This window comes from Oryctolagus cuniculus, chromosome 15 (genome assembly GCF_964237555.1).
Source record: "Oryctolagus cuniculus chromosome 15, mOryCun1.1, whole genome shotgun sequence".
NCBI lineage: Eukaryota > Metazoa > Chordata > Mammalia > Lagomorpha > Leporidae > Oryctolagus > Oryctolagus cuniculus.
The window spans coordinates 29,914,787-29,935,337 of NC_091446.1; the positions used below are offsets into that span (position 1 = coordinate 29,914,787).

At 42.2% G+C, this 20,551-nt stretch overlaps 2 protein-coding genes across 4 annotated transcripts in view; both read left to right on the forward strand.

Annotated features, from left to right (window-relative positions):
* The window catches only part of CHUK (component of inhibitor of nuclear factor kappa B kinase complex), a gene marked incomplete in the record, with an annotated part of 45,203 nt that extends 32,856 nt beyond the window's left edge, over window positions 1–12,347 (forward strand). The window contains 6 exon segments of the mRNA XM_070057408.1: window positions 194–243; window positions 6,771–6,867; window positions 7,126–7,273; window positions 7,769–7,902; window positions 10,445–10,544; window positions 11,134–12,347. Of these exon segments, the coding sequence (XP_069913509.1) occupies window positions 194–243; window positions 6,771–6,867; window positions 7,126–7,273; window positions 7,769–7,902; window positions 10,445–10,544; window positions 11,134–11,163 (559 nt within the window).
* A 3,035-nt stretch (window positions 12,348–15,382) lies between these two features.
* Window positions 15,383–20,551, forward strand: part of ERLIN1 (ER lipid raft associated 1) — a 39,985-nt gene continuing 34,816 nt past the window's right edge. For all 3 annotated transcript variants that reach the window (XR_007911086.2, XR_519178.4, XM_002718646.5), the window contains exons 1-3: window positions 15,383–15,504; window positions 15,813–15,936; window positions 18,636–18,717. Coding sequence is in view for 1 of the 3 variants with exons in the window: in XM_002718646.5 (XP_002718692.1) it covers window positions 15,824–15,936; window positions 18,636–18,717 (195 nt within the window). In the remaining 2 variants the exon portion in view is untranslated. The remainder of the gene's footprint in view (window positions 15,505–15,812; window positions 15,937–18,635; window positions 18,718–20,551) is intronic.

The window sequence follows — 20,551 nt, forward strand, 5'->3', positions numbered from 1 at the left end:
ATGAAGTGTATTAAACTTTGCATTTTAAGAATTTGTCTAATTTTTGCTTATTAATAACATGCTCTATAAAATATTCAGTGACAATACATACTTAAAATTGGATCAGTATTCAAAAATCAAAGTTGTTCAAGTTGTGGATTATTGAAGTCATTAAATTACCTTCACAAATGGAAGCATGTTTTCTCTTTCATAGGGAACAGCGTGCCATTGATCTTTACAAGCAGTTAAAGCACAGACCTGCAGGTAAGACACTTATAATATTTAAAGAAATTTCAGGAAACTGTCAATAGCTGAACAAATTTGGGGGATTTTAAGTTTTAAAATTTTATCTTTAAAAAGCTGTAGAATAAATTCCAGTTTTGGTATAGCCATTGAGACATTTATGGTATGTGCGATAGTTTTCAGTTTGTGAGAATGTAAGATTCAAAAGGGCAAGCAGTAAAGAAATTTGAGGTAGAAAATTTTTAAAAAGCAAAGTGAAAAGGAGGAATGCAAAAGAAAAAAGGAACTCAAAGAAGAGGAAACAAGAAAATATATGGGGCCGGCACTGCAGCTCAATAGGCTAATCCTCCGCCTTGCGGCGCCGGCACACCAGGTTCTAGTCCCGGTCGGGGCGCTGGATTCTGTCCCGGTTGCCCCTCTTCCAGGCCAGCTCTCTGCTGTGGCCCGGGAGTGCAGTGGAGGATGGCCCAAGTGCTTGGGCCCTGCACCCCATGGGAGACCAGGAGAAGCACCTGGCTCCTGCCTTCGGATCAGCGCAGTGCACCAGCCGCAACACGGCGGCCGCGGCGGCCATTGGAGGGTGAACCAACAGCAAAGGAAGACCTTTCTCTCTGTCTCTCTCTCTCACTTTCCATTCTGCCTGTCAAAAAAAAAAAAAAATATATATATATATATATATATATATATGAAAAAATAACTGCTGCTTTGCTGCTTTGGACTATGGAGATTGAAAGTAATTTCATACAAAGGATTCAGGTATGCAGTGAGTAGAGTTAGAAGGAAGGTCCATGTTCTAGCCCAAAGCAGTTTACTTTGAAAATGATGCCTTCAGGGCAGGCATTGTGGTATAGTAGGTAAAACCACTGCCTGCAATGCTGGCATTTCATATGGACACTGGTTTCACGTCCCAGCTGCTCCACTTCTGATCCAGACCCCGGCTAATAGACCAGGAAAAGCAACAGAAGATGGCCCAAGTGTGTTTGGGCATCTTTCACAAATGTGGAAGATCCAGATGAAGTCCATGGATCTTCGCTTTACCCTGGCCCACTGTTGGCCGTTTTAGTCATCTAGGGAGTGAACCAATAGGTAGAAGATTCTCTCTATCTCTCCCTTTTTCTCTCTCTGACTTTCAAATAAATAAATCTTTAAAAAAAGAAGAGAAAGAAAATGATACCTTCATCTGCAGTAGCCACTGATTGCTTGTTTCATTGGTGAAACAATTGCTGTTGAACATCTGCTAAATGTGGTCTACTAGAAAGAGCACTGGATTGGGAATCAGAGTGCCCGAATTCTAGATTGCCTGCTTTACTGACCAAGTGACTTCAAGCAAATCTCCCTGTGACTCATTCTCTCTTCTACAAAATAGGGTTGAAACCTAGCTTTCCTTATTTAGTGAGAATGTTGTGGCAATGTATTTAAAAGGATGTTTGAGAAAATACTTTGAAAACTGTCCGGTACTACATACCTGCAAGATATTATTTAGGGGCTAAGCCTCCACCTGCGGCACCAGCATCTCATACGGGTGCCGGTTCGAGTCCCGGCTGTTCCACATCCGATCCAGCTCTCTGCTGTGGCCTGAGAAAGCAGTGGAAGGTGGCCCAAGTTTTTGGGCCCCTGTACCCACTTCGAAGACCTGGAAGAAACTCCTGGCTTCTGGCTTCGGATCGACGCAGCTCTAGCTGTAGCAGCTAATTGGGGAGTGAACCAGTGGATAAAGACCTCTCTTTCTCTGCCTTTCCTTCTCTCTCTGTATAACTCTGACTTTCAAATAAATAAATAAATCTTAAAAAAAATGCTACAGAGTTAAAGAGTAATGATGAAAATGATAAACAATGAAAATATTCACTGGACTTAGCAGTTGGGACATCATTGTGACCTTGCAAAATATAATGACCTTAGGAAATAGAAATCAGATTGTAGTGGTTTTAGGGGGAACTGGGAGGGAAAGAAATGGAGGAGGTAAGTCTAGGCCAACAGTTCTCTTTTTTTTTTTTTTTTTTTTAAGATTTATTTAATTATTTGAAAGGAAGAGTTACAGAGAGGCAGAGAGAGAGAGAGAGGTAGGTCTTTTATCTGCTGGTTCATTGTCTAGATGGCCGCAACAGCTATAGCTGTGCTGATCCAAAGCCAGGAGCCAGGAGCTTCTTCCAGGTCTCCCACATGGGTGCAGGGATCCAAGGACTTGGGCCGTCTTCTACTGCTTTCCCAGGCCATAGCAAGGAGCTGGATTGGAAGTGGAGCAGCCAGGACTCAAACTGGCGCCCATATGGGATGCCGGCACTGCAGGGTGTGGCTTTACCTGCTACACCACAGCACCAGCCCCCCAGCAGTTCTTTTAAGTATGGCTCGTGGACCCTTAAGAGTCCTAGAAACTTTTTCAGAGTATAAGATAAGCTATTTTCATCATGCTAAGACATTATTTGCCATTTATAACCATGTTGTCATATTCACTGATGGTACAAAAGCATTCTTGAGTAAAATGGTTTGCACCTTGTATGAATCATGACACTAGCACCACGTTATGCTTGCCAGTAGTCATATTTTTCATCATCGTTCACTCATAGTTTAAAATAAAGTTCTGGTTTCATTTAAGAATGTTTTTGATAAAGTACAATCTCAGCCCTTGAGTGCATATTTTTAATATTTTGTGTGATAAATGAGAAGTACCTGTGAAGTATTTCTGCTATCACTGAAGTTGATGGTTGTCTTAGGGAAACCACTTCAGTAACTATTTACATTGCTAGCTGACTGGTCTCTTCTTTCATGGAGCATCATTTTTACTTGAAAGAGTGACTGTCAGACAAACCATGGCTATTCACATTTGAGTATTCAGCAGATTCTTTCTCAGTAAGAAAGTGAAAAATAATGAATTACTTTGACTTTGGGGGAATAGGCCAACAATGTTTATTGTCAATGATAAAATTCCATGTTTGAATTAAAAAATTATAATTTTAAAACACTTCTGTCCACCCACTGGAATGTGTCAGCTTCCCAAAGCTGACTTTTCTGATGGGATCAGTGGCAATATTAAAAAGATTTGTGGGGCTGACACTGTGGCATAGTGGGTAAAGCTGCCTGTAGTGCCGGCATCCCATATGGGCACCAGTTCGTGTCCCAGCTGCTCCACTTCCAGAGCTTTCTGCTATGGCCTGGGAAAGCAGTGGAAGATGGCTCAAATCCTTGGGTCCCTGCACCCGCATGGGAAACCCAGAAGTTCCTGGCTTCTGGCTTCAGATCGGTGCAGCTCTGGCCATTACGACCAATTGGGAGTAAACCAGCGGGTGGAAGACCTCTCTCTCTCTCTCTGCCTCTCCTTCTCTCTCTTTGCAACTCTGACTTTCAAATAAATAATAAAAATAAATCTTTAAAAAAAGATTTGTAAAAATATAGGGGCCGGCGCCGTGGCACAGCAGGTTAACGCCCTGGCCTGAAGGGCCGGCATCCCATATGGGCGCTGGTTCGAGTCCTGGCTGCTCCTCTTCTAGTCCAGCTCTCTGCTGTGGCCTGGGAACGCAGTAGAAGATGGCCCAAGTCCTTGGGCCCCTACCTGCGTGGGAGACCTGGAAGAAGCTCCTGGCTTCTGGCTTCAGATCGGCCCAGCTCTGGCCATTGCAGCCAATTGGGGAGTGAACCAGCAGACGGAGGACCTCACCCCCCCTCCCCCATAACTGACTTTCAACTAAATAAATAAATCTTTTTAAAAAAAAAATTTGTAAAAATATAAAACAATGCCAGTTTACTCACGAAATTTTTTTGCTTTGGAAAATATAGTTAAATGAATTAATATACAAATATCTTAAAATTTGTTTTAATTCCTTTAAAATCCTTTGGGGGAGTTTAAGAAGTTTTGAGGGTGAGTTTGAAAATTCTTTATCTAGATTGTTCTTTTCAGAAGCTTGGCTATTTAGGAAAGAAGAGGTGAGTAGCTAAAAGGACATATAAACTCACAGGGGGTCAGTTTTCAGGAGCACATGAGCATAATTATATGCCTGGGGCCAAAAGCCAAAAGCTCATGGTTCCTGAACAATTTGGGAAGTTGACTACAGAGATTAGTAGGAGGGATTGGCTTTGCTGCCATTGGTATTAAAGGGAGAATAGAAGTCCATATAGATTCTTTTGTAGGAATAGGGGTTGTAAGGTCAGAGTTTTTACTGCCTTTGACTGCTATCCTGAAAGCAGGTAGTGAGGTTAACTAACGAAAGAGGTTATGACCTCATGGATATCAGGAATGTGCTAAAGACTTTTAAAAGCTGTTGTGTGCAATGGAAGGTGTTGCTGATCAAGAACATATATTAATCCAGAGTAGAAGTGAAAATCTGATAACTGAGTGAGCGATAAAAACATATCTATATGTTTAGTAGCTTAGGTACAGTACCTGTTAAAGCAAATGGTTGAATTGATCCAAGATTAGGATTCTATTGGTGGAATAAAAAGAAAACAAAAATTTGAAGATTTTAACAAAATTGTGATTTAAGTGAGAGTAAAATACTAAAATTTAAGATTTCAAATACATCAGTTCTTTTTTTAAAAAAATTTTTTAAAAATATTTATTTGAAAGAAAGAACAGTTCTGACTGTTGTGGCCACTTGAAGAGTGAACCATCCACTGGTCAAGTGGCCACAACAGTCAGAACTGGGCCAGGCTGAAGCCAAGAGCTAGGAACTTCTTCCAAGTCTCCCATGTGGGTGCAGGGGCCCAAGCACTTGGGCCATCTTCCACTGCTTTCCCAGGCTTATTAGCAGGGAGCTGGATTGAAAATGGAGCAGCCAGGATTCATACTACTGCCCACATGGGATGCTAGCACCATAGACCATGGCTTTACCCATTATACCACAATGCCAGCCCCTAAAATGTTTTCCTTTAATCAATATTCATGTCTCCCAGTCTTCTAGTAAATGATTGAGACATTGTCAATGAAGATATACACAATTTTATCTACTGACTCAGTCAAAAAATTTGTAGTAGCCCAGTCAGTATATCAGCAAATCAGAAAAATAAATTTGCTATCCAGGTAGTTTCCTTGAACTGAGTCACCTTGAGTGACTAGTTGTGACAAGTTTTGCCCATCATTGAGACTTATATAATCACACTTGATGTATAGTCTCTGGTATATTTTCTAGCTTACAGTTGAAACTTTTTGTTCAGTTGAACATGGTGAAAATCAACTTTCTTCATTCTTCCTGCTGGAGAAGACTGTAGTTCTATAGTTTTTGGCTGAAGAAGCTAATTATATGAGAAAGTTCCTAGGCCTGGTCTGTGGGACTTGGGCAGGAGAGCTATTTGGAAAAGAACAGTTTGGGGGCCTCATCTCTTGTTCTTAGTGATGGAAAAGTGAGAGATGTATGGAGAATAAAGTTGAATTATGGAGGAAATCTTTGGAGTTATAACAAATCACACTGTGTTTTTATTTTTTTAAGATTTATTTGAAAGGAAGAGGTGGTAGGGGGTCCGGGGAGATTCATCTTCCGTTTGCTGGTTCATTCCCTCAAATGGCTGTAGTAGCCCAGGCTGGGCCAGGCTGAAGCCAGGAGCCTGGAACATCATCCAGGTCTCCCACATGGGTGACAGGAACCCAAGCACTTTGGCCATCACTCTACCTTCCTAGGATCATTAGTGGTGAGCTGGATAGGAAGTGGAGCCACCAGACAAATTGTATGCAGGACATATGGTATGCCAACATTGCAAGTGGTGGCTTAACCCACTGCACCACAACAGAACACAGCTTTTTTTTTTTTAAAGATTTATTTATGTATTTGAAAGGCAGAGTTACACAGAGAGAGGAGAGGCAGAGAGAGAGAGAGAGAGAGAGCGAGAGCGAGCTTCCATCCAGTGGTTCACTCCCCAATTGGCCACAATGGCCGGAGCTGCGCCAGTCTGAAGCCAGGAAGCAGGAGCTTCTTCGAGGTCTCCCACGTGGGTGCAGGGGCCCAAGGACTTGGGCCATCTTCTACTCCTTTCCCAGGCCATAGCAGAGAGCTGGATCAGAAATGGAGTCTCAAACCAGCGCCCATAAGTAACAGATATTAATATGTCAGATTTGGTTTAAGTCAGTCAAGTTTTTTCAGGGTTTTTGTGGGCTGTTCACAGATGAATAAACATGAAATTTTAAGCAAGCTTTTTGGGGCAAAGACCTCTTTATTGGAGGTAGTGAAAGTTTGATGTATTATTTGATTATGTTTCTAAATAAGTGATGATAATTATCCAAGAAAAATCAGTCTGTTGGCCAGAGGCTGTATGTGTGTTTGGGGTTTGGGTTAGGATGATTTAATGATAGACAAAACTGTTCTTCTGAAGCACAGGCAACTAATGTCTCTGAAGGTACAGGTATAGATTTATATATACTTTGGACACACAGGCACAAACACAGCTTTATTCTTTGATAAACAGAATTGTTTTTAGATAATCTTAAAATTTTCTGTCATCACCCAATTTTTAGTATAAATGGAGACACTTATTAATTAGTTTCAAGCTTTTATGAAGTTTTTGTTTGGAGGCTGTTTTGTTTATGCAGAAGGAAAGTTACATCCACTGACTAAAGTGTTTTATAGATCATTCCTACAGCGACAGCACAGAGATGGTGAAGATCATTGTGCATACTGTGCAGAGTCAGGACCGAGTTCTTAAGGAGCTGTTTGGCCATCTAAGGTAGAAAAATTGCTTATTTCCTACTGAAAAGACAGAATACTTTATCATGTTCTTTTTGAAGTGTAATACCCTCACTGGTGAATATACTAGACGTAGGAAGAGTTCTAGCAGTACTTTGGGTTGGGAATCAGCCATTAAATCTCAGATCAGTCATTAAATCTCATGCTGATTGTGGTAATTTCCCTAGTTGTGTTTGGGAGTCTGCTATGTAAGTCTTTGGGTTTGTGTAAGCTATCTGAACTGATTTGATCTCTCCAGCAAGTTGTTGGGCTGTAAGCAGAAGATTATTGATCTACTCCCCAAGGTGGAAGTGGCCCTCAGTGACATCAAAGAAGCTGACAATACTGTCATGTTTATGCAAGGAAAGAGGCAGAAAGAAATATGGCATCTCCTTAAAATTGCCTGTGTAAGTAATTTTAATAAGTAATTTAAGGTGACTGAGTAGTTATTACTCCCTGCAAAAAGGATTTTTATCAGCATGAGCTGGAGCCTCTTAAAGATGTATTTTGTGTTGGGTTGAGGTTCATGTTCTTTGCTTGGTGTCTGGACTAGCTGTTGAGATGCGGGACTTCATGATTATCCTGTTATCACTCTCCTTTTCAGTTCTTCTGTTTTTATACTCCTCTCAGCCCTGGAGTATTAGGATAGATGTGGCTATCATGAAATCTACCTTTTGTTTAAGTAGGTTCTCCCCACCCCAACTAAAGTGGTATTAGAGGGGCAGATACATTTCATTTTAGTCAATGAAGAAAAGGCCAAATCCAGGATAGTTAGTGGTGGTGTGTCCAGGTGGGAATAGTTTTGTAAATATTCTGCATATATAAGTAGGGAAAGAAATTTAAATATTAGGAATGAGGTGCTTGCTTCTTATCTTTTGGTTTTTATTTTTTCCCCTCTTCAGACACAGAGTTCTGCCCGGTCTCTTGTAGGATCCAGTTTAGAGGGCACAGTAACCCCTCAGGCATCAGCATGGCTGCCCCCAACTTCAGCACAACGTGAACATCCTCTGTCATGCGTGGTAACTCCTCAAGATGGGTGGGTTCACTTTGTAACAATAGATAGTTGTGTTTTCAGAGCAGTGGTAGGAATGAAGCAGTAAAGTGTGGTAGTTAAGGTGGTCCTTGGTGACTTCAGACCAGGGTTGAATGTCTCTTTGTAATAATCTTGGGCAACTCACTTGACTTTTAAATGTTCATATTCCTCACCTTTAAAATGAGAACTCTGAAAAAACTGCTCTGACAATTTGTGTAGACAGTGTATTTAAAGTGTGTGGGAAGTAAATATTCAACCAATGTTGCTTAATTTGAGCTAAGTCCAAGTTTTAAGTCTTTTCTGTTATTGGCTTACCAATTTCTTTTACCCAAACCTTATTCTTTCCTTAACTGTTTATCTGTTTAAGAAAATATATTATCTTTTTGCATTTGTAATTTTGGGATCCTTGATTATACTTCTAATAAACTCTTAAGATCTACTCTATTTTATTACTTAGCATTTCTGAAATCAGACTTTTTTTCAGTGCCCTAAGTTGATTTTGCAAATGAGAACTCATTTAATCCCTGCATTTCTTTTATTAATTTCTACTCTTCTGCTAAAAGCTGAATACTATCCATTTGTTATTTTCTCAGCATAAGATGTACCGTATCCAGGGCCAGTGGCTCTTTGCTAGCTCGTGCATTGTCGCTTTTCTCACAACTCATGGAGACCTCTACGGCACCAGCACTTCCTGGAGGTTCTGTCCATAATTAGCTTTGCAGAAGTGCAGCCATGTTACATCACTGCTCAGGAGGCCATGCAGTTGAACATTCTGTACGCTTTTATGAGAGAAAAGCACATGGCAGGAAGGCAAGCTGATATCAGGTATTTTATTTTTTTTAAAGAAAGCAAGTCCCAGGGTATATCTGTATATTTGGCCCAAATGTAGTACATCTACAAGCATAGCACAAGCTATAGTTAATTACATAGACTTTGTAGCAAATAGTCCATTAATCAGTTTTAGTAAGTAAAATTTAAAACATTTTTAACATTTTTGCTTTCATTAAAGGCATTTTGGTTTGTTAAAGGGATAATAATAGTTACAAATACCACCTCTACACAAATTTTCAATTTAAGATGTGGTTCTTCATAAAAGTGTAGCAAGAAGGAATATATTATAAAGGAAAACTGATTTCAATTACACTGTACCTTTGGTACTTACCTAACTACCAAGGATTAAGAACTGTTGGCTCAGTGTTTCTTTTCTTTCTTTTAAGGATTTATTTATTAATTTATCTATTTATTTGGAAGGCAGAATTTTAGAGAGAGGGAAGGAGGAAGGAAGATAGGAAGGGAGAAAGGAAGAGACAAAGATGGATATCTTCCATCCACTGGTACACTCCTCCAAATGGCTGCAACAGTTGGAGCAGCCAGGACTCGAACTAGCACCCATATGGGATACCAGCGCTGCTGGCAGCAGCCTTACCAGCTATGCCACAATGTTGGCCCCCAGCTGAGTGTTTCATCTGTTGAATAAGAACTGAATCAGAATTTATTTCTAAGCTAATAGCAGCTGTTAACCATAGCCTAGAACTGACTAGTAGAGCAGGGACTGATGGTGCAGGCCACATGAAAGAAGAAGCACAAAGGTAGAAACCAGAATCATGATCTCCTTCAAATACAGACTTCCAGGGAAACTTCTCGGTCTGGGCTCCCCTATCTTCTGTTGTCCTAATGCATCAGCTTGCTTGTTTTCCTTTGCATTGCTGTCATCTGTAGGTTACAGCCAGACCTTTTCACATTCTCTGCTATCTGTGGAACACATAATACTTCTGTAGCTTCTTTCCTACTTTTGTGTCTGAAATAAACGTGCTGGTGTTTTACTACTTGTAAGAAATGACAAATATTCCATAAACCAAGAGACCTTTCATCTGTGCCAAGGATCGTTTTTTTCACCCGTGGAAAAAATGTTTTATGCAAATACTGTTTACATTTCAGAGGAAAATTACATTGAAGTTAGAATGGACTTTGTTGTTTTTTTTTTTTTTTTTTTTTTTTTTTTGACAAGCAGAGTTAGACATTGAGAGAGAGACAGAGAGAAAGGTCTTCCTTTTGCCGTTGGTTCACTCTCCAATGGCCGCTGTGGCCGGCGCACTGTGCTGATCTGAAGGCAGGAGCCAGGTGCTTCTCCTGGTCTCCCATGCGGGTGCAGGGCCCAAGGACCTGGACCATCCTCCACTGCACTCCCTGGCCACAGCAGAGAGCTGGCCTGGAAGAGGGGCAACCGGGACAGAATCCAGTGCCCCAACTGGGACTAGAACCCGGTGTGCCGGCGCCGCAGGCGGAGGATTAGCCTAGTGAGCTGCGGCGCTGGCCAGAATGGACTTCTTATCATTAGAGTTAGGCAGAGGCAGCAGCTTGGAAGAAGCAGGAGTCTGCCTGGGGTGGGAGGGCTGAGGAAACTGAAGACTACAGGAGTCACCTGCAGTGGTTTGCTGGCTTGCAAAAAGGGCAGGGGTCATCCTGCCCCAGAAGACCAGAAAGTAGTGGAAATTCTTATGGCACTTTGCTGAATTTTAAAAGGCTTTGTTCATTTATCCTGCAGGGACACTTTTGCACAAATGATAGAAGAAAATTTGAATTGTCTTGGCCATTTAAGCACTATTATCCGTGAAGCAAATGAGGAACAGGGCAATAGTATGATGGTAAGTTTTGTTTGACTATGGACATGTATTTTAGGTATGTTGGGTATAAAGGCCTTAATGTTCCAAGCTAGCCTTATCTGGCATTCCAGATGCATATACAGGGAATAGAGTTCAGAAGAACATTTGAGGAATATCGTTAACCTCAAATCCCCCATTCTCTATTGCTCAGGGATGTACTAGAATTGTGTCATCAGTAATCACTTTGGTCAAAATAAATGAGTGGTTAAGCCTTTCTTTGTAATGTGCCTACTGAAATTAAATGGTTTGTACATTTTTGCTCTAGTAGTCAATTTGTTCAAATAAAATGGGACTTTTACTATAATTCCAATACAGTACCTGCTGAATATAAATGTTAATATAGTTTGTATAATACAAGTGTGTTTTTTAGGATTTGTTCAAATTATTTAATTGTTAAAACTAGAGGAAATTACAACAAAATGTTTACTGCATTAACTTTTACTACATTTAGTCTCAATGTCAAGTCTGTATTTCCTCTTTCATTAATCATTACAGAAAACTTGCAAAAATTAATACCCATATACTTACTATTTACAGTCAACAGCTAATTTTAACTTCTTCCTGCCTTTAGAATCTAGATTGGAGTTGGTTAACAGGATGATTTGCTACTTGTTCACTGTCCGCAAGCCTGTGGAAGTTGTTGCTGCACGTGTTGGAAATTTGTTTTTTCTCCATGAAAACCCATCTTGAAACACGTCAACTGAGAAATGGCCATGATCATAAACTATGCACAATTTTATAAGCACAATATTTTGATTTTGAGGAATTTTGAGCTCTGAACAAATAGGATTTTATAAAAAGTCAGTAGACTTGTTTAAATATTTAATACTACAGCTTCTTAGGATCATCTTTATGACCCATTCATCTTCAAACTTGATAAACATTATGTATTTAACTGACTAAAAATACCTTTTAAAGTTTTCACTTTTGACATAAAGCCAAACTTAGAGAAGAAAACCTCGTCTAACATATTTTAAGTTGTCTACCTGTGTTTCTGTGGAAGAGACTGCTCACAAGTAAAATTGTACTTCCTGAAGAATAAACCCTACCTCCTTGTGTTGTACTCAAAAAGTATACTTCGTGGCATCATAAGGAGTTGGCTTAATCCCATTTTTAATTTTTGCCACACACTTAATTTTCTTCATTCAGAAGGGATTGTGCATCTTTGCCTTTAATACCAGTTGACTCTCATAAATCATGTTGTATGCTATGTGTATATGTATTTAAGATGTACATTTAATATCAGAGAGAAGATACCTGTTAATTTATAATGTGTTTGAAAGCTCATAGGTTCTTTCATTTGTAAAAATGGATCATTTGTTTAAACATTCTTTTGTTTTATCATGTATGTTTATAAAGGTCTGTACTTCCTTGTTTGTAATTACAATTCCAAAATCCAAAAATTTTTGAAAACAAGGTTCTCATAAGTCTGGCTGCAGAACTCATTTGGCAAATATAATCTGAACTGACATTGACTCTACTTATCCCATTTAGTGTGAATATTGATTTTTTTGCTGCAGAAATAGTAATGTGTCTGATCACTGCAGGGGGCGAGTTGGGGTGCTGCCAGACTCTGCTGAGGGTTAATGTAGTATGGTACATGCACTGAATTACCTTCATAAAATCTGAACATTTCATATTACTGAAACATCTGGCTCCAAGGGTTTCAGGTAAAGGACTGTGGATCTCTATCATCTACTAAATAATTTAGAAGGTATTTTTTTAAATGTGAAATGCTTTTATATTATAGTTTTTCACTTTGTATATTAAATGATTTTAAAATTACCTTTTGAATCTCTATTCATTATAATAGGTTTTTTTTTAAAGATTTATTTATTTATTTGAAAGTCAAAGTTACAGAAAGGCGCAGAGGCAGAGAGAGAGAGGTCTTCCATCCACTGGTCCACTCCCCAATTGTCTGCAATGGCCAGAGCTGCGCCGATCCAAAGCCAGGAGGCAAGAGCTTCTTCCGGGTCTCCCACGTGGGTGTAGGGGCCCAAGGACTTGGGCCATCTACTGCTTTCCCAGGTCATAGCAGAGAGCTGGATCGGAAGTGGAGCAGCTGGGACTCAAACCGGTGACCATATGGGATGCCAGCACTGCAGGCAGCGGCTTTACCTGCTACGCCACAGTGCTGGCCCCTATAATAGGTTTTTATGATGTAATAGTTGAATATAGTTTAGGAAAATGTGAAAGTTCCAGGAGGTGGAACTGGAGCACAGAATAACATAATACTTTCCCTGTACTTTCAGGATTTAGCGTAAAGTTAGTGTTGGCAACTTCTCTGAGTGTTTTCTTCTGTGATATCCTATCACTACTCACGTCAAAAGTCATGCTCATATTTTGTCCTATAAACCGATGTCATAGTCCCACCCTGCCCATATTTACTAACAGTGACACAAATGTGAAACCTTATGATTGTTTCCTCCTGTAGTCTTTAATAACCACATACCACTGTTTCTCTATCAGTTACAGTAACAGGCAGTCTCTTTTGCATCCCTATTTCCAAAATTTTTTTAAATTTATTTAAGAGCTACTCAGGGCTGCCATCTGCTGGTTCATTCCCCAAATGCCTGCAACAACAGGGTCTAGGCTGAGTCTGAAACTAGGAGGCAGGAGCCAGGAATTCAAGCCAGGTCTCTCATGTGAGTGGCAGAAACTCCATTACTTGAGACAACACTGCAGCCTCAGCATCTGTATTGGTTGTTAAGCTGCAGTCAGGAGAGGAAGCTGGGAATCAAACCAAGGCGCTCCAATACAGGGACACAGGCATCTCTAAATGCCTGCTCCCCAGGGCTTTTGTTTTTGTTTTAAAGATTCATTTACTTGAGAGTCAGAGTTACAGAGAGAGAGAGAGAGAGAGAGAGAGGTGTTCCATCTACTGGTTCACTCCCCAAATGGCCACAACTGCAGGAGCTGAGCTCATCCAAAGCCAGGAGCCAGGAGCTTCTTCCAGGTCTCCCACGTGGGTGCAAAGGACTAAGGATCTGGGCCATCTTTTACTGCTTCCCCAGGCCATAGCAGAGAGCTGGATCAGAAGTGGAGCAGCCAGGTCTCAAACTGGCACCCATATGGGATGCCAATACTTCAGGTGGATGCTTTAGCTACTCCACTACAGTGTCGGCCCCTCCCCATGTTTTAATAATAAACATTTATTGGGTATTTGATGCTTGGAAGATACTAAACTAGATGGCAAGATCAGAAACAGTTAACTCAGACTGTACAATAAAAGTGCTTATCTGCAGGTCTGACCATTTGCAGGCCTCCCAAGCACTAGAATTATTAAGAATTTGTTTCAATGACCATGTGTTTTTAATATCATTGTATTAATTGGTAAAAATTTGCTAGAGTAGGGGCCATTTTGATGGTGTGTGGCTGAGAGGCTGTCGGGGCAGTTGGTGTGAGTCAGAACAGACCACAGTAAGATTACCTCCAAACTTTAGCGTTTGGTGCAAAGCAGACCGCTGTAGTTTTTTGTTTGGTAACATCTTTTCTGCTTTGAATGACAGTCGTGAAATATGTTTCATTTGCGAACCTATGAAGAACTAAGAAAGTACATCCAGAAAATACAGTTTTTGGAAGTTAATATAGCTAAGTCTGCAAATATAATTTGGAAGTTATTATAGATAAGTTTGGAACAGGAGCCCTGACATTCCTATGAAATAAAAATCAGATGAATGATACAGATAAGTGAATTTATTAAAGGAAGTGGGTAAAGTGATCTGGGAACGACTGCTTTAATGAGGAACTGAATTTTGATTATCTTTCATTTCACTGCTACTGCCGGTATAAGCTCAGGCCTGCAGTTTCTTAACTATTTGGCTTCCCTGCCTTCAGTCTATCTTCACAGCCATTTTGCAGATTCCTAAAGCACTGTGTTCCCATGTCTGCTCCAGATTAGAAGCCCCTCCAACCTTACTCAGCCCTGTCCAATTGTGGCCTCCCACCACTAGCCTTCGAAAGCATAAGCCATTTCTGACCAACCTACACTAACATGCGGGGCTTACTTTCCTTGTATTAATCTATCTCATGCCAGACTCGACCCTTTTCCTTTGCCCTTTTTCATTTTGGGTAATATATGTACATGGTGCAAAACTTGAAAACAACAGAATATGCAGCGAAAGTTCTTCCTGCCCCCTAGACATCCAGTGCCCACATCAGCAGGGGGAAAAAAGTGCATTCCCGACTTTAAAAATAATCCGGTCCTATCCTAGCCCACCAAACCACTGCTTTCCATCCCACAGGCTTTCAGACAACTCAAGTGCTTATGGTTGGCTCCCTTTGGGCTTCCAAGAGGAGCGCCGCGCCCCTCACTGCGCTCGCCCACTCTTCTTGTCGCCGGGACGGCCACGCTAAAGCCCTAACTGGTCAGCATTCGTGCACAACTATTCTCTCTCTCTCTCACACCGACAAAAACCAAGGAAAAAACTTGAATGAGTGATGCAGGTAGACCGAACAGTTTCCTCGTCCTTTTACAGCGAACAAGTCTGGTTGCCCCAGAAGTGCACGGTCCGCGCCAGGAGCACGTGTTGCTGCACAGTAGGGTTCGGAATACGTCCAAAAAAAAAAAAAAAAGACACAAAAGGAACAGCTACCGCATTGAGAGTGGGGCAGCGGGTTCTCTGCACAAAAGCAAACCGACTGGTTTCTTGTCGGACAGGCCTTTCCTATCCCCGCTTCCCCCAGAGTACCGCTTTTCCTCACCAGCTCACCAGCAGTGCACACAGGAGGAAGCGTCCCACCTCCTAACTGGAGTGCAAGGGTGGCTGGAGTATTTTGGCCCCCTCGCTTCCCGTTCCTAGTCGCAGGCGGGGCACTGCGTGCCTGTGCGTTTTAGCGCAGGCGCAGTGCAGGGAGAGTGGGCGGGGCCGGCTGTTGGCGGCGGTTGGCGCGGCCCGGGAGGCGGCTGCACGTGCGGGTGGGGGCGATGCGTCACTGATCGGTGAGGCGCGGCCGAGGGGGTCTCCCCTTCCGGAGCCTAGGGCTGGGCGCGTTCTCGGCGCCTTCTACAGACTGAGCGGCGGTGGGGAGGGGGCGTCGCGACGCTCACCGAGCAGGAGCGGCCCGCGGGCCACCTCGGGCGGAGGGGCTGGCGAGGGGAAAGCGGGCTGTGAGAGGAAGGAGAAATGCGGGGAAAAGGGCGCCGCACTCGCCCGCGCAGCCTGTGAGGGGGCGCCGGCTCCCCGGAGGAGGGAGGGGGGAGTGGGCCTGTCACTCATGGGGCTGAGGGTCGTTGCCTCGCTCGCCTAGGAGCGACAAGGATGAATATGACTCAAGCCCGGGTGCTGGTGGCTGCGGTGGTGGGGCTGGTGGCTGTCCTCCTCTACGCCTCCATCCACAAGATCGAGGAGGGACACCTGGCTGTCTACTACAGGTGAGCGGCGCGTGCAGTCAGCTCGGGTTCTAGACGGGTGGACGGGGCACGTCCCCAGCCGCGTCCGGGCGAGCACTGCCCAGTCCTGGACGTACTTTTCGGCCCAGCGGTCGGGAAAGCATGGTGTGAGGAGGGGATAATGCAGGCTTTGGGGAGCACTCTACAAGTGTCGGTCCGTTTTACTTCTGTGTTCGTTTTGTGCAGAGATTAAGACTCCTTGTGGGTATTCCTGGTACACAGTGAACTCGATGATTTGTAGAAAGATGAAAAAGGAAAGAAGTAGTCACTCTACAAGTAACTGAAGAAGTGACTAAATCGTTTATAGTGCATAGAACTGTGCGGGCTTTTAGTTTGCTGCCATACGTGCTTTTAGAAAACGTGGTCCTGCGTATGGTTGTTTCCTAAGATTCGTTTCATCTGGTTATGTCTTTTTTTTTTTTTTTAAGATTTATCTATTCATTTGAAGGCAATTACAGAGGCAGAGGCAGAGAGAGAGAGGTCTTCCATCCGCTGGTTCACTCCAGTTGGCCACTATGGCCACTATGGTTGGAGCTGTGCCGATCTGAAGCCAGGAGCTTCTTCCGGGTCTCCCATGAGGGTGCAGAGGCCAAAGGTCTTGGGCCATCTTCTGCTGTCCCAGGCCACAGCAGAGAGCGGGATCGGAAGTAGAGCAGTCAGGACTCGAACCGGCGTCCATATGGGATACTGGCATGCCAGGCGGCGGCTTTACCCACTATGCCACAGCACCAGCCCCTGGTTATGTCTTTTTTTTTTTTTTTTTTTTTTTTTTTTGACAGGCAGAGTGGACAGTGAGAGAGAGAGACAGAGAGAAAGGTCTTCCTTTTGCCGTTGGTTCACCCTCCAATGGCCGCCGCTGCAGCCGGCGCACCGCGCTGATCCTGGCAGGAGCCAGGAGCCAGGTGCTTTTCCTGGTCTCCCATGGGGTGCAGGGCCCAAGCACCTGGGCCATCCTCCACTGCACTCCCTGGCCATAGCAGAGAGCTGGCCTGGAAGAGGGGCGACCGGGACAGAATCCGGCGCCCCAACCGGGACTAGAACCCGGTGTGCCGGCGCCGCAAGGTGGAGGATTAGCCTATTGAGCCACGGCGCCGGCCAGCCCCTGGTTATGTCTTAAAAGACCATAATGACCATGGCGTTGGTTAATTCCTGGACCTCAGAGGACAGAAGTGAGACACAGATGAGCCACTTACTTCATCCTTTCAACTGGAAGAGAGGAACGGAGTGGGATATGCTACTTGCTCTTTAGTTGAGTTGGTGTACTGTTTTTTTTTTTCTTTCAACATAGTTGACACCAGATCCTTCTGTTACTGACTGTGAAGAGGGAGGACGGTTGGTTGAGAAATTGGAATAGTGGTGTATTCAAAAAGAGCTTCAACTTTTTGATTGTTTGCATCATCTCCCCTAAAAATGTTATTTCTACATTTAGCTCCCTCCTGAGTCATAGAAAAAGTGCAGATTTAGTGGTATGTTTTAGCAGGGAGCACTCCAATGTAAGACGTGACGGATGAATTCAGATTTCCTTCCACTTTAGCATTGTTTTTCAGACATTAAAACCAAGGAAAGAACATTTCAAGGTATGAATTAGTGTTTGGTCTCAAATAGCTCATCATAAGTTTTGGACTTCTTTGCAAGCTCATTTATGTTTACCATACAGGTAGCTGAGTTCTGTTCGTTATGTAACATAGGACTTCTTTATTTGCTCCCCAGATGTCTCCTTTTTATAATTGCCAGTATATGCTTTCATAGTTCCTTTATTGCAGAATTTGATGAACAAATCCATACCTATTCATTATTTTTTTTAAGTATAGCAAGGGGTTCTAGATTTTTTTTTTAAAGATTTATTTATTTGAAAAGCAGTTACAGAGAGGCAGAGAGAGAGAAAGAGACAGACAGTCTTCCATCTGCTGGTTCACTCCCCAGATGGCCTCAATGGCTGAAGCCAGGAGCCAGGAGCTTCCGCTGGGTTTCCCATGCAGGTGCAGGGCCCAAGCACTTGGGCCATCCTCCACTGCTTTCCCAGGCCATAGCAGAGAGCTGGATCAGAAGTGGAGCAGCCAGGACTCGAACTGGCACCCATATGGGATGCTGGCTCTGCAGGCAGCAGATTTACCTGCTCCACCACAGTGCCGGCCCCCAATACCTATTTATAAACTTAATCCTTTCACCCCACATCTTTCCATGCTAATTTTTTGTTGTTTTTGCTCAGAATTTTGTGTATCAATATTTTAATTTTAGTTAGATGAAAAGAACCATGAGTCTCATATATTTTCTCCTTCCTTGAAAGTTTGTGGGTTTTTTTTTCCAACCTGGTGATTTAATGTATTATATTTTAATTTAGCTCTTGTTATGTATAATTAAAATATTACACTGAAAACCATTAGAATTTTTTTCACAAATATCTGTGAGGAGGTCAAAGACCAAGGAGAATCCTTTGAATATGAGAGCGGTTCTGGAGATCCAGAGATGTGATTGGGAACATGGGCAGTTTAATTTGGTCTTTTCATTTTTTTAATGTGGTAGATATTTTCAGCAGCAGTTGTTCATCCCGAATAACTCATTTTAGTGAGATTTGTTAGTCAGTAGCATGAGTAAGAGTAAATATTTATTATAGCATTTTAGATTCGGGAGGAGAATTTCTCTCTTTATAATTTTGTCAAATTGAAACATCTTTTTTGCAGGGGAGGAGCTTTACTAACTAGCCCCAGTGGACCAGGCTATCATATCATGTTGCCTTTCATTACTACCTTCAGATCTGTGCAGGTGAGTGATTCCTAGGGAAGCCCCACACCAGATAGACAGGTGTGACAGAAGGAGTTACCACACTTGTGGGTGGACGTGGATTTCTTTATTGCTTAAGCAGATGGTGGTATTTACTTACATGTGGGAGTTAAAGTTCAGAGTACAGTTGTCTTGCATGAGTTGATTGTGAACAACCTTATTATCCTGACATGAATTAAAAGGATGAACTGGGCAGCTTGGAAACACTACTTAGTATGTAGTATACAGCAGGTTTTCTGTTGGGTGCTGTCAAAAATAAAAGGGAGAATTAGGAACACAACTGGAAGTGCAAACCAGTGATTGCTTAGTTTAGAGCAGTGTTTGATTTCCCTAGGGGCAGGCTCCTAGTCTACTGTTTTTTGTTTTTTGGTTTTTTTGACAGGCAGAGTGGACAGAAAGAGAGAGAGAGACAGAGAGAAAGGTCTTCCTTTGCCATTGGTTCACCCTCCAATGGCCGCCGCGGCCGGCGCACTGCGGCCGGTGCACTGCACTGATCCGATGGCAGGAGCCAGGTACTTATCCTGGTCTCCCATGGGGTGCAGGGCCCAAGCACTTGGGCCATCCTCCACTGCACTCTTGGGCCACAGCAGAGAGCTGGCCTGGAAGAGGGGCAACCGGGACAGAATCCGGCGCCCCAACCAGGCCTAGTCTACTGTTAACAAGGAGGATCTGAATTTTTATACATAACTTTTCTGCCTCACATTTTTTTTCTGGTACATTAAGCACAATTTTATGTGGAACTTTAGTGAATGTATTTTGACGGCATCCCAGGATATTTACAGTAAGTACTTGAAAAGAATATCTTGACTGTGGAAAACACTTGGTAAATATCTTTTGACATAAGGTGATAAAACAGGATTAGGCTGTGACTACTGCAAGCTCATTGTGATCTTAAATCTTTGGTTTCAGAAGTTTGTGTACCATCTGCTGCTAGTTTTTCAGGACTCAGGAAAATTCAGTGTTATTTAATCTTGTAGTTCTAAATCTAGGCTTCCTGCTGAATGAAAATTTAATTATGAATACTTAAATCCCTCAGGTTCCCTTTTAGATGGTTTAAGGAAAGAATGTTCTCTTTTGAAGTGCAATGTGGCATTCTTCCTGTAGCCATGCTGATTTCCCTATTGTTTTCCCATATTTATTCCTTCTTGCCTTGTTTCATGCTCTCACCACTTCATTCACCATCTTTCCTTCTCCTGCCTTTTTTAGACTCTCTGCAGATTTCTAATCTATAACTCTTAAAATCTGTATTATAAATTTTGGCACTTGGCTTTATTTCCTTTAATAATGGTGTCTTCTTGTATTTTTCTCTAAGTTTGTGTGTTTGTTTTCTTTCTAGAAAGTTTCCAAACTTCTTGGAAGGAGTTACAACATTTATATTTCTGACCTTTCTACTTAGTGTAGAAGTTAAATTGAGCTGATTTCTCAGGAAACAATGTGTGATTAGAACCTGGCTCTGCCACCTGTTATTTGCATGACTTTGGTAAAGTCATTTAACTCTTTTAGACTTCAGTTATGCCTCTTACAAGGAAGAATTTTAATATTTTAATTGCGTGATCTCATGGTTTATAGTGATGTTAGCAATGGCATCATCAGACCCTTGGAAATCAAGGCCCTTTTTCATTTTGTTCAAAGCCAGGTAAATCTGTCTCTGTTGTATTGAAACTTGTATGTTAAGTCATACTTATGTACAGAAATAAAAGTAGATATAACACTAACATTGAATAGCTTAATTGTATATGTAACAAATGCACTGTGTATGTGTGTATCTGTAATGTTTGTAGAAAAGGGATTAAAAGATTATTTTGACCCAAAACAA